General features: G+C 39.9%; 1 protein-coding gene across 2 annotated transcripts; it reads left to right on the plus strand.

The window, feature by feature from the left end:
• The first annotated feature begins 688 nt into the window (after positions 1 to 688).
• On the plus strand, positions 689 to 12432 carry LOC117540051 (pterin-4-alpha-carbinolamine dehydratase 2-like). Of its 2 annotated transcripts, XM_034206472.1 has the most exons (5): positions 689 to 875; positions 1123 to 1194; positions 1937 to 2062; positions 10971 to 11051; positions 12270 to 12432. In XM_034206472.1, the coding sequence occupies exons 1-5, from the start codon at positions 777 to 779 to the stop codon at positions 12363 to 12365; spliced, it is 474 nt and encodes a 157-aa protein (XP_034062363.1). In that variant the 5' UTR covers positions 689 to 776; the 3' UTR covers positions 12366 to 12432. The 2 variants fall into 2 exon arrangements, with proteins under 2 accessions (XP_034062363.1, XP_034062364.1); XM_034206473.1 differs by lacking the exon at positions 1123 to 1194.
• Positions 12433 to 13144: the final 712 nt, after the last annotated feature.

A 13144-nucleotide genomic window follows, 5' to 3' on the forward strand; every position in this document is an offset into this window, starting at 1 on the left:
TCCTGGTACTCATCTGAGTAACTCACTCACTAAAAATGAAATACTATATGACAGTAAAACAAGAATACAGTTTAAAAGGGGAGTGATTTGTAAAATATCCATAAAGAAAAAGTAAATCTGTTTACAGTTCTGTTTCATATGGGTGTTGAGATGTATCCATAGATCTCTTCACTTTGCTCTCAAAGTGCACCAGATTGATGCTTTTAACTTGAATATTAAAACAAATATTGAAGTTAAAAGGGGGGCATGCCCCCGGACCCCCCTAGAGGTTAGGACCCCCCTAGAGGGTGTTAGGTCCACTCCCCACTTATAAAAATCGCACTTTACCCCTGCACCCTCTCTAATCTCAGATGCACCCTGAGTCATTTTGTTCTGGAACCGGGCCTGCCTACCTTTAAATGCATGACTTTTACCCATAGACTGTATATAGCTTTTACCTAGCTGACCTGAGTATTTTTACACTGTAGTAGTCCTAGTTTTACTCAAGTAAAATATCTGAGTTCTTCTTCCACCACTGCATGTTGTCATTATTAACTCAATTCAAATAGCTTTATTAGCATGACCATAATCACATACAGTATTATTGCCAAAGCTTTGACTAGAATATCTGGTTTGCAAGACCTGTACCTGGAAGCCATACGCAGAATCCTTTAGAACATGTGGGATTTTAATCAGGCAGTTACCCGAACAGCTATGGTAGAGTGTGTGAGTACAGGAGAGGAAACAGGAGAGCAGGTGGTTTTGGAAAGAGGATAACAGCTGACACAGGGCCAGTTATGTCTGTATTAATGTGTGGCCTGAGGCCCTGTAACCGTGTGTTAATACGGAGCAGTCTAATGCTGTCCGGGCTCTGCAAGAACCACTCGTCTAAAGAGGTGAGGGCTGCCTGTAGAGACAGGATGTTAGCATTAGCATCCGACCTGTGTTGACAATGTGAAGCTGCAGTTATGCAGTGTCTAATTTCATGAGAGTTAAGAAATGCACACCTGCATAGGCTCTGAAGTAGGCTAGTAAGTGTCCATAGCTCCTTGCAAGACGCATAGTTATTTATGGAGAAGTAATTATTACGTCAAACTCCATTCAAAACACTCTAAATTGAATGTTTTCATGCATACCTGTAAGATGGCACAGGTTTTTTTGCATCATTTCTGGAATGTTTTCATAGTTTCGGAGCTGTTCTTCAATTCGGCTGTGGTATGTTGATCGATACAAGTTGCATGCAATATTATCATGACATTTTAACTGAGTGAGAATTAATTCGTGCTATATATCCTACTGTTTATTTCATCATTTGGGACTCCTATTATGTGTTCATTTGCGATTATAAACGTGCCGAATTGTATAGTGTTTGCAACAAGTAAGAAAAGCCTATGTTATACAACTTTCATTGTGAATTCTGAAATGATAATGGCGTTCAGTATGCTTTTCTAATGTACAGATGGGATTTCAAACTCATATTGATGATGGTCACGCTCATACAGTTAATTAGTATTTGTTACATACTATTTATTTAACTGTTTAACTTACTTTGTACAATTTCTGTGCACTTCTGTGTAAAAGTACACACTATTGATGCTATACTGCCACCTTGCGGACACAGCACTATTAACACTCAGGTAGGCCTAACAGAATGAAGATGACATTTGAGTATTATGAATCACATCTCAAACTTTAAGTTAATTTTATAACTCAAATATATTTGATAAAAATGACGTTTTGTCAGATAAAAAAAAAAAAGCACCAAGATTATGTAATTTGTCGCTTAAAATATTAGTTTTCGAGATAAGATGTTGTTTGAAACCGATACAAAAACAACATTAAATCATGAGCACACCACAGCATATTGAGAAAAGAGAATTAACACAGAATAAGTTGTTCACAAGGTTTACAAAATTAAGTTGTTAACATTAATACTTTTGTGTATGTTTGTGTCCAGTCTTCCCACTGGCTGTCCCCTGCAGACCGGGATCAGCAGGTGAAGGAGCTCAGGACCGCAGGATGGGTGGAGGTGAAGGGCCGTGATGCCATCTTCAAAGAACTTCACTTCAAAACCTTTAATCAGGTGTGTGTGTGTGTGTGTGTGTGTGTGTATTTATGTTGATGTACCTCTGAAATGTGTGAGTCAATGCAGGTTGACTTTTTTTTGTCACTTCATTTGGTTTATTTTACGATTCAGATTTGGGTTTCAGATTTGGGTTTAAGGTTATCAGAATCCGAATTCCTTTATTTGTCCCACAAATGGGAAATGTACAATATAAATTACTTTTTGCTAATGCTGAAGAACATAGTGTGTAGCAGCAGGTCATCAAGCATTATGTATTCACTTATAATAGTAATAATAATATATGTAATTTATATATCGCTTTACAAACACACAAAGACACTTTACAAAAGTCACTGATATAATCACTTACAAGGTCATGTATCATGATACTTCACAATTGTCACTCGGTGACATTATCTTTTTGCAAGCATCATAGTTTATTATAACTTTTGTTTTTGAAGAATTGTTGTCATATTTTTGTAATGCATTATAATCACTGTCATAATGCATCATAAGGTAATTAGTGTTTGTTGGTTGCTTTAGGTAAATTGAAAAATAATAATAATTGAATCTATGCAAGAACAACACATGGTAAAATAAATCTTTACTTCAAGCCAACAGTGATTACTAAGAGTCACTTATCATAACAGTGAATTTAATGTACTAGAACTATGTTAGTTATACACTATGATGCTTTCACAGACACAAATTTAAATGGGTGAGCAGCAATTTTAAAGGATTTTTCAAAACACTTTAACAAGCAGATAATGACAATTGTTTTTGTTTATTATACAATTTTGGCATTATTGACAAGATTACCAGTCATACATAATCACAGGGATCATAACATAGGACATAATTTGCATCACTGTGCATCTGGTTATAGTGTGTATATGGGATTTAATTAAATTCATAATGACAGAGAAAACACACTGGCAGCTGACATCTGCTTCAGTGTTTTTTCCAGACGGCCGGTAGAGTCTGCTATCAAACTGTCATCTTTTTGGGGGGAAATCAATTGCCCTCTGCGTTCTGCTGCTCTGGTCTTTAGGGGGCTGTTGTAAAGTGGCTCTAAGTTTATTTGATGGGGATCAGAATGCAGACCGCCAGACGCACGACCATCTCGCTAACCATCGGAAACACAAATTCATCTGTGTTTATATGCTGATTGGTTGCAGGTGTAGCGGCAGACAGGTTCCTCTCTGCTTTCGTCGGATTCTTTTGGTTCCAACCTGACATTTAAAAGGTTGTTTATAAGAAAGAAAAGGCCATTCTTTCCTACTCATTAATAATTGGTTGAGCATGGGGTGCTAATTCCGACAGGGCGTGCTGGACGCTTCAGTATTTAAAGTCTTGTAACTTTACGTTGCTATAAGCAAAAAAGTTGTTTGTATTTAAATTGTGCTTATTTATAGTACTTGAAAAACCAAATGGACAGGTTTGGCCCAATCCTGGTCTTTGCTCTCCATTTGAAATGGAATGTACAGTTTTGTTGCAATGCTATACCAATACTGTAAGATATCTATACAGTTAGATATATTACAGTATTGCCATACGGAAATTATACTATGAGTAATATGAGCATATTTTTCTATAATCAATTAATGTTTTTTTTGTGTCAAACCCTCGAAATGGCCCATCCATCATGAGATCACATGACAAAAATACCAAAACTTAATGAAAATTCCTAAAGTTGTGCATTTATGTAGGACATACATTTAAAATGTGTGTGTTTTAGTAGGTTTATTTTTTATGTTGCCCTGATGGGTTGTGAGAAAATAACATTGAAACTTTTGAAAACATTATTTTGAAAACAAACTTGTTGAGAAATTACAGTATTATTTTTAAATAGTAAAAACTCAAGGTTCACATACTTAACTTTTTTTGGGAGATTTCAAAAATATTCCACAGCACTTTTTTTTAACAAATGCTTGCTCTGGTGTTATCGTCACCATAGTACACAGTTGCCTTTGTGAACTTTTCTTGTCCCCAAGTCCATTTTCATAACACTTTTGAACCTTTTCTTTTAATATATACATTTGACAGTACAGTATTGGTAGGCAGCCTACCACTTTCCTCAGTCCTGTATTGGACGACCTAAACTGCAACATCTCAACAAGACCACTTAGCGGACTTCCTCTAATCCTGTCGTTAGTTGTTTTAGCCCCTAACATAGTCTGTTTTTACACTTCCCCGTGTTTGAAGTTTGGGGCCAAGCGCTGACCTCCCCCATCGACTCCTCCTGGCTCTAAAGCCTCTCCTCTTACCCCTACACGTCAGACTGCATTACCCTGAGACACGCCAGGCGTCCAGTTGGCAGCAATTGGGGTTTCGATCAGAATGATTTCTTTCACAAACAATCAAATTGGTTAAAATGTTTCATCTGGTTCACAAACCACTAACAACCCCATCATTCCTTCTGGTCGATGTGCATTTCTGTTTTTTTTTCTTGCTCTTTGCCACACTCCTTTCCCAATCTCTGCTTTTCTCTGTCTCTTATTCCCATTCTGTGCCCCATGTTATTGGGCTCATGTTGTTCCAATTTTACATGTTGGCAACTCTCTCTCCGCCTGTCTCTCTGTTCTTCTTTTTCGCTGTCTTTTATTCTCCCTCCATGTATTTTTACACACTGTAGCTTTGTTTTTTATGGCTGTTCTTAAAGGGCTTTTACCAGGGGAGAATTGAGATGAGGAGCGACATGCTGGCTGATTTCCATTCGCCACTTATCTGCGAGTGATGGGTTTGAAGAAATCAGATCCCGAGAGTTTATAATGAGAATAACAAATCCCCCAGGAAACACTTCCTCTTGTGGTCTTTAGGGGGCGGTAGAGGTGTGTCTATGGCTCTGCAAATCCACAGTGGCACTTTGTTGAAGTGGAGCTAAATAGCCTACATGACACACAGGGACATTCATAGCTGCAAATGAATTCAAAAAGAACATGATAGCTGGATTTCTATGTTTATTTTCCATGATTACAGCAAGTGGAAAGTGTTAGATGCTTTAGCAGCTAATTTATCTGTGGCATGTGGGTAAACTGCGTTGATGGTGGCAGTGGTCTGAAAAGTTGCTGAGTTATTTTCCTCATCAAGTCCGTTGATGTTTAATCAGGTTTGAGAGGTGAAATCCTCTGTCTGGAGTCACTTTGGTCAGTGAAAATCCCTGCAATCATATGTGGAAACATCTGTTTAATACTGTACATTTTCGTTGGATTTGGGCTTGTTTTTAAGTTGCAGTCCCTGATATTGTTTACGTTTTAAGCCTTATGTTATGTATGTTTACTGATGACCATCTGCTTTATGTTTTGGTGGACAATGTGGAAACATTTACGCGACACAAGTGAAATTGGTAGCCGAAAGATGCAGTTTGGATAGGAGAGGTGAGCTGTGCATTCTCAACTGTTGTGTTATGTTAGCTGAAGTTGACACTGATGGCATTTCAACTTTCTCCACAAACGTTCAGTCTTACAGTGATGGGAAAAATGCCTCAAAAGTTGTGACTGGGAATGAAAAACGGCTTGTTATTATCTTGATTATCTCCTACAAAGTGAACAAGACCGACCTTTAAACTAAGAATAGAAATGTTTAACAAGGTAAATATCTGTCAGTGCACAAAACTGTTTATTTATTGGTTAAAGAGGCAGATGAATGAATAGCTTTCCAGTAATTCAGAGTCTAATCATTCTTCAAGAGAACTTGTGTAATGGAACAGCGACTATAGATCCAAAATGGCTACCAAAATGTGATAATTTCACAGTAAAAAAATGTAACTGTTGGCTTTATGACAAACTATTTTCAATATACTCACGTGCATGTCAAAGTCCAAATAGCACTCTGAAAGATATTTAGAGTCAAAAGGATGTAAGGATTCACAACATTATCGTTTAATAGGATGCTTTGCTCTGTTAATCAATATGTTGCATTATATTATCACATTCATAGTGAATATCTGCAGCATTCACTCAATGGTACGTTCTTAATAGGGGCTATTTTGTCGCATTCATGTTTACATACACCTTTCAGTGTCCTTTCTACATGTCTGTGTGAGAGGAAAGAACATTTCTTAAGAAAGCAGTTGGAAAGGATCATCAATCAGTCTTACAGATATCTAAAAGCCAGGATAGTGTGTTCATTCAAAATCATAATGAGCACATAAATGTCCCAGACTGTAGATTTAGCAACTGTTTTAAGGCCATATTAAAAAAGCATTCCTCGTCAAAAGTTTTACTTGAAAGATGCATAAATTACCATTTAAGTATTTTTCTTTGTATAAATAAATGTGTGTGATATAATGCAACAAAATAAAGATGACACAAACTTGAGACAAATGACACGCCAAAGTTGTGGTTGACCACAGACAATAATCGCATTACACCAGAAAAGGCTGCAGCATCCACTGAGGAGAGCGCTGCTGTTGTTCAGACAGCTCCCTCCGCTCTCTGAGGCTGATCCCCCTTTTTATATTCTGTCGGGGGCTTCCTCTCCACCAAAGCTCCTTCAAGCCTCTGCCTCTCGTTACGGGCCTTGCTCTGCTTGTGTTGAATAAGTTGTCCTACAACTAAAACTGAGCCCCTGTGTTAACCAAACTTTCAGAGCCACCCCCCTCGTGCTTTACACACACACACACACACACACACACACACACACACACACACACACACACACACACACACACACACACACACACACACACACACACACACACACACACACACACACACACATCCAGCCTTTAAAACTCCATATCTAAACCCTAGTATTTAAACACACATGTATACATAATCACCTTACACAAGCGCTCACGCCATATCCCTTACTCACAGCGAGAGGCCGGTTAATCAGCTCAGTGGTGTTTAGTTCCCACCTCGGTCTCCAAAATGGAGCGTTCCCTGGGAACTGGAGGCATCACGCATTCATCCCGTCTTGTGAAAATGGCTGCAGGGAAGAAGTGAGGTGTGGCGCCCCAGCGGAGGTGGTTAGATAATCTGGCTATCAGTGCTTGGGTAAGCTAAGATGACCCTGATGTCTGCTGTCTTTTGACGAGCCCAATGTCTTTTAAGCCCTCGCTGGTAACCCTGCAGTTAATGAGGGGCTTGCATAAGTTGGCCTTAACACCATGAGCATTACATGACACTCGTTACATATATAGGCGCTGACTTGCACGGACATTTGTTACATAGGATTTTAGTCACAGCCTCCATCATCTTTGTATCGAATTGAAGCTCTTGTCTGTGTTTCACAACTTTATGAACATAAATGTGTGATATAACATTTAGAACCCAGCAGAGATCTCTCTACTGCGTGGAAGAATTCCAGCGCTTGGCAGCTTTGCTTCATAATGATTCAATAGTTTGCTTTAAGTTACATGTAAATTTAGCAGGCACTGCCAGCTGGAAGCTTGTGAGGAGCTGTTTGGGAAAGGAGAGAAACGAGACATAAGAGGTGTGGTCGTCATCATCATCACCACCACCACCACCACCGTGCAATTCACAGCGTTCTTGCCTTTCACTGCGGAGGAGCGAAGGTTTTCCAGGGTGCTGACGCGGATGATGATGGGGCTCGCAGGGTAATCATTGGGTATTCACGGTGGTGTGTAATGGTGGAGAGCGGCTTGTCTTCATATGTGTGTGTCGACATATCCTTGTGTGTATGCTGAGAAGGTTTGCGTATGTGCATTCGTGCATGCATCAGTGTGCATTTGTGTGTCCATCAGAGGCAAGTAAGAGTAGGCACAATCTGCATGCACTTAGTCCTGGCAAGACAGAGCAGGCGTTTCTAAGCCCCTGGACAGCGCGGCGGTGGAAAACCGATCTGTAAATAACAGACACATGTGTTTGAAACTGAGTCCTGTATTCCAGCCCACGGCCGCAATGAGAGAGAGAACACCACTCTGCTCCGACGTCAAATTGTCTCATCCAGTGTTGTATGACAATCATGCAGTAATAGCACCAAATCGGCTCCTCAAAAGCTGGTACGCAGAGGAAGGGGCAAAGCGGGGGCCTGCCGTCGGGTGTTTCTGATTATTTGAGATGGGGGGGGCCTGCGAAATGTCATGTCAAATTATCTGAGTCTGACAGCTACAGCTTGTTGGGCCAGTTTGGAGAGAGTGGCTGGCTGGCTGAATGAATGGATGGTTGGCCGACTGGCTGGCTGACCTGTTGGCTCTAGAAGTGTGGCCCGGACAATACAAATGGTGTAAACAAAGCACTTTGAGAGGGAGAGTCCTTGACCTCTGTTGACATAAGACCTCAGCTGGGAGTTGAGGGTCGGTTTTATTTCCTTATTTAGCCCAAGTGGAGGGTGTTGAGATGACCTACAGGTGACAGACGTAGCACCGCCACTTCACCAGTATTGTGTCTTGCTGCTACTCTCCTTACTGCCCCCGAGGGACCACCGCCTGTGAGAGAATCCCATTTTTCACCCCTTTTCAGGTTATTTGGACATTCAACTCCAATTCATTTGTATTGGGAGATTACTGCTTTCCTTGCTCTTTTTCTCTCCTCATTTTTTGTCTTCCTGGGACATGAGAGTTCAGGTTGCATACAGGCTAAACTTCTTCAGTTTCACATTCCTCTTCCCATCAAAACGTATTGCGCTCTGTGGGTTGTTTGCACATCAATGAGGTTCAAACGTGGACATGTAATTGTCCATTGTTGAGTGTGACTTTTTTCTTGAAAATAGCAGTGGGTTTTGTGACGAACTTTGAAGTTTGGATAATGAGTGTAAGCTCTGGTCGGGGTTGGTCCACTGTCACTTCAAAATGCAAATACAAAACACACTTCTATCACAGTATTCACTCTTAATCATTGGCAAACTTCATCATGCCATGAGCTGGCTTTGGAAGATAAATATACTTTTGAATAAAAACTGATTGGAAGTTTGCAATTATTTGTCCGGACTAGAATTTCCTTCCCCTGCCAAGTTTGGAAGTCTATGAAATCGTATCATACAGATGTGACTGCACATGTTTGTAGTTGCACACCCGTCATTATTTCAGTGAGTCTGCAACTGTGTTATTGTGATCATGTATCTTTAAAGTGCTGTGACCCAGTTGGCAGACATGTAGTGTTAAAAGGGATCCTCCCTGTATTAAAGAGGGAAGTACACCCATTATTCACACATGCTGATCAAGGTCAGGCGCCTGAATTTAGTAGACTCTTGTAGGTGGCCATGAACAGCATACAGCGGGCCAAAATCCTCAAATTCTGCCAAAAAATGTAAAAGGCATTTCATTTATTTCCTGATAACGGCCAATACCTAAAACTTGTCCTGGACATTTTTGTGTGGCGATTACAAGTATGTAGTCAAAATTGGACAACAATATAGATCTGACTCTAACATTAAAAAATCCACAGTGATATAATTTATTTCCGTCATTCCACATTTGTTAGTTTGTTATTTACACTAACTACACAATGGAGACCGTCAAACTTGCTTTTTGCATCAGAGATAAAACGGTATGGGGAGGTTAATGCAATAATAAAACTGTACTTTGTCAATGTAAACAAGCATCATTTGCATCTGCGACTGAAAGGTCCTGAAGAAGAATGGAAATCATTAATAATGTAAAAAACTGTGTTCGCATATATTCCTAACCCAAGTTTGGCCAATTGTGAGTACTGTATGTTGATATGCCAAGAGGATGAGTTTTTGTTCCCTAACAGAGTCAAATCTGGAAATTGTTTTCTGAAAGAACATGGTGTTTTGAAATGGGACAATGTGCAGGAACCTTTAAGTGTTCACACAGGATCCTTTTACCTGTCACTCAGTGTTCCTCAGCAGCAGATTAGCCTGAGCTCGGCCCTGAGCGAGAGACGGCATGTTTGGACAACACCTGACATGACAGGCTGCTTAGCCATCTCCATTAGAGCCAATGAGAACTGAGAGAAAGCAGACCGCCTCAGTCTCCAAATTGGTGCCAGTGGGGTCAAGTTGCAGGAATATGCCAATTACTTAAATTGATCAGGAGACGGTTTCTTGATAACCAATTTGATCAAGCTGCCGATCGTGTTACACGCGCCGCGCTGCACGGGCACCGAACAGGACGTCTCAGAAATTGGTTACAACGCACTAAAAAGGCTAAACGCAATTTTTGTGAGTGTAATTCTGTTTCGTCATGTCAGGTGGTGGAAGGGGCCGCAGCCATGGTCTGTAAACAATGGCTTTTCAGTTGATTTAATTAGACAGGGAGGAAGTATTTAGGGGCTTAATTGAGATTGCAGTGGGAAATTGCTCTGAAATAGGTCTACCTGATTTGATTTTTTTTCTCCTCTCTTCACAGTGGGCATGACGAGGGATTTCACTCTTCTCTTTGTAGATAATTAGAATAACCATAATCACTCCCTGGATGGCCTGTGATTGGAGAGAGTCACATGCCAAATCTGAAATATGAAGAGTGTGTATGTTTCGAAGTATGTGCATGCTGTGTGTGTGGGGGTGTGGAAGTATGAACATACTTCATTTTTACAGCTGCAGATACAAGTTGATTTATCAATTAGTTATTCAGCGAAAAACACGATCAACTTTTGGGAATATTTTAATAATAATTTTCATCATGTTGAAAATAAGAAATACATTTATTCCAGTTTTGGATCGTTTGTTAGACAAAACGAGACATTTCAAGAGGCCACCTTTGGTTTCTGGGATGTTTTAATGGCCATATTTCACACATTTTGTACACCAAATCCCTAATCCAATCCAATGAATCAAGAAATCATTTAATGTTTATTCTGAAAAAATATATTTTATTAGTAGTAGCCTTACATTGAATGATTACTGAGTCATTGATTCTGGCCTGGTATAGTGGCATTTTTGTGTTGTAGCGTTATCATTCTTTGTCACGTGAGAGATATTTTTTGTGGTCACAGCTATGCAGTTTTAAACGGTAGAAATTCCTGAATATTTTTTGATTGACTGTTTCTTTTAACAGGCATTCGGCTTCATGTCTCGAGTGGCTCTGCAGGCAGAGAAGATGAACCACCACCCAGAATGGTTCAATGTTTATAATAAGGTAATACATTTCTCCACCTTATGTAATTGTGATTGAGGAGTCACTTGCAGTGCTGCATTTGTTTAGTATCCATTACAGAAATCAAGGCTCGGAGAATCAAACAGCGTTCTCGCGGTGATGTGTTTGAGACACTGCCATATTTGCAATGCTACGGTTGGCTTATGACAAATTACAGACACGCCGAGATTAATCGACTGTGGATAAAGTCAGATTTTTGCATGTCAAACAATTCTCACTAGTTCTGGAGAGATCTCCACTCAAAGCCTGAAACGCACTCTGCAAGTCAGGATGAGGGGGGAACGCAGTAGCTTCACACTCTAATCCCATCGCTTTTCTTGTGAAAAGCTCTGCAAATATCTCTACCTCCCGTCCACTACCCCAACACTCACACACACTCTCACTTTCTGTGCCTCAGAAATAAAGTAGCGGTTGATATGACAAACCCAGTCCCTGAAAATCTCTCAGCATTAGGCTGAAGCCACTGAGTTAGTGTGTGGTGGGCCGGGCCGCTCTGACAGGAATGCTGCTCCTAATCCACTCTTTATTAAAGTGGCTGTAGAACGGTGCTACAGGTCTCTGGGCCCCCGCAGCACTTTCCACCAGACACTCTCACATAAATCCAACTTCGACAGATCTTCGACAAAGTAGATGTTGTATACAAAGCTACTGCTAATATTCTTTTAATATTCATTCATGCTCTGTGCTGTTTTATTGGCTCTCAATATTAAGAAGTGAATTTCTTTCTGGGCCGAAGCTTCTCTCCATGGAATAACCTCATTGGTTGAGTCAAACTCAATGGGTGGAGCCAAATGCTGGACATGGAGATAGAAGTACACTGTATTTCTCGCATTTCCTAACAAATAACTCAAGCAATAGTTAGACAATATTTTTGTTCCGAGTACTGAGCTGGAGTCAGGATTTGGCTACCTTAGTATAAACACTGAAAACAATTTCACTGTCATCACAGTTGTGTCACAAAGACCAAACTAAAGCACTTTCAACATAATCCACTTCCCCTGATCACATTCTAAAACCAAATTATAAGTGAGTTCGTTCATATTTATTTTGAAAGATATTCTCCTTTGCCATCTTAATTGGATAATTAGAGATCATGCACTCTGAACATTTTCATTCTAATAAACAAATGTGATTACTGCCCTGTTGTTTATGGCATGTTGTTGCTTTGCGATTGCTAACAATCTGTATGTATCCTCACAGGTCCAGATTACATTGACCACACATGACTGTGGAGGACTGTCAAAACGGGACGTCAAAATGGCAACGTTTATTGACAAAATTGCACCTTCAGATTGAGGTTTTTGTCTTCAATCAGAAAGTTTCTCTGCAAATAATTATTCCTAATAAAAATTATTAAATAATGCATATGTGTCTGGGTTCATCTGGGTGAAAGATATAATATTTACCTTTTTTCAATAAGCTTTCTCTAACAATAAAACTTTGATTTAGTCAAACTGGGTTTTTTCTGTTAGTTACAATAATGTGGTCCTGCACTGATCCTCTTTAATAAGTTGAAAGTTTAGAGAAAAACCCTTCTTCGTGGTCCAGATTTTGTCGCTTACTGATTCTGGAAGCTTTAATTTAGTTGTGTGCGTCAGTGTATGGTTTTCTTGTTCTCAGCAGTGTTTATTTTCACACATGAAGTTAAAATGTAGTGTAATTGCTCTGCAGTAGTTTGTCCGGTACTTGCCAACCATCAGGAGGACACTCTTCCATTTAAATCCTCCACCAAGACCACATGTTCTCCTTTTGGCCATGGAGAGTGGAGCAAAAATGTGGCAGGGGTCAAAGTCAGTAGGAAGGGGATTTATGTGATTTACCGTTTGGTAAGGGATGAGTCACATAGAGCTGCAGTGTTTTACTGACTGGATCGCCATCAGGAGAAGATCACTAAAGTGAGAAGAGTGTAATAACTGCCAAACTAGTAGACCTATGTTGCAAAAAGCCTCTTTGTCTGTCCTTTTCTGTGCATTGTACCTTTAACCTGGTGAGGGTAAGTACATTTATAAGGTATGTAGATACAGTAGTACATTCTGTGTATTTCCTTACCCAACATGTTGTTACTATAATTAGTC

Source organism: Gymnodraco acuticeps, unplaced genomic scaffold (assembly GCF_902827175.1).
Source record: "Gymnodraco acuticeps unplaced genomic scaffold, fGymAcu1.1, whole genome shotgun sequence".
Lineage (NCBI taxonomy): Eukaryota > Metazoa > Chordata > Actinopteri > Perciformes > Bathydraconidae > Gymnodraco > Gymnodraco acuticeps.

What these genes read in the sequence shown, in the direction of transcription:
- LOC117540051 (XM_034206472.1), top strand. Translation starts at nt 777, where the DNA reads ATGTCTGTATTAATGTGTGGCCTGAGGCCCTGTAACCGTGTGTTAATA. An exon ending in AGAACCACTCGTCTAAAGAG is followed by an intron (nt 876 to 1,122) that starts GTGAGGGCTGCC and finishes CATACCTGTAAG; the next exon opens with ATGGCACAGGTTTTTTTGCA. An exon ending in GGTTCAATGTTTATAATAAG is followed by an intron (nt 11,052 to 12,269) that starts GTAATACATTTC and finishes GTATCCTCACAG; the next exon opens with GTCCAGATTACATTGACCAC.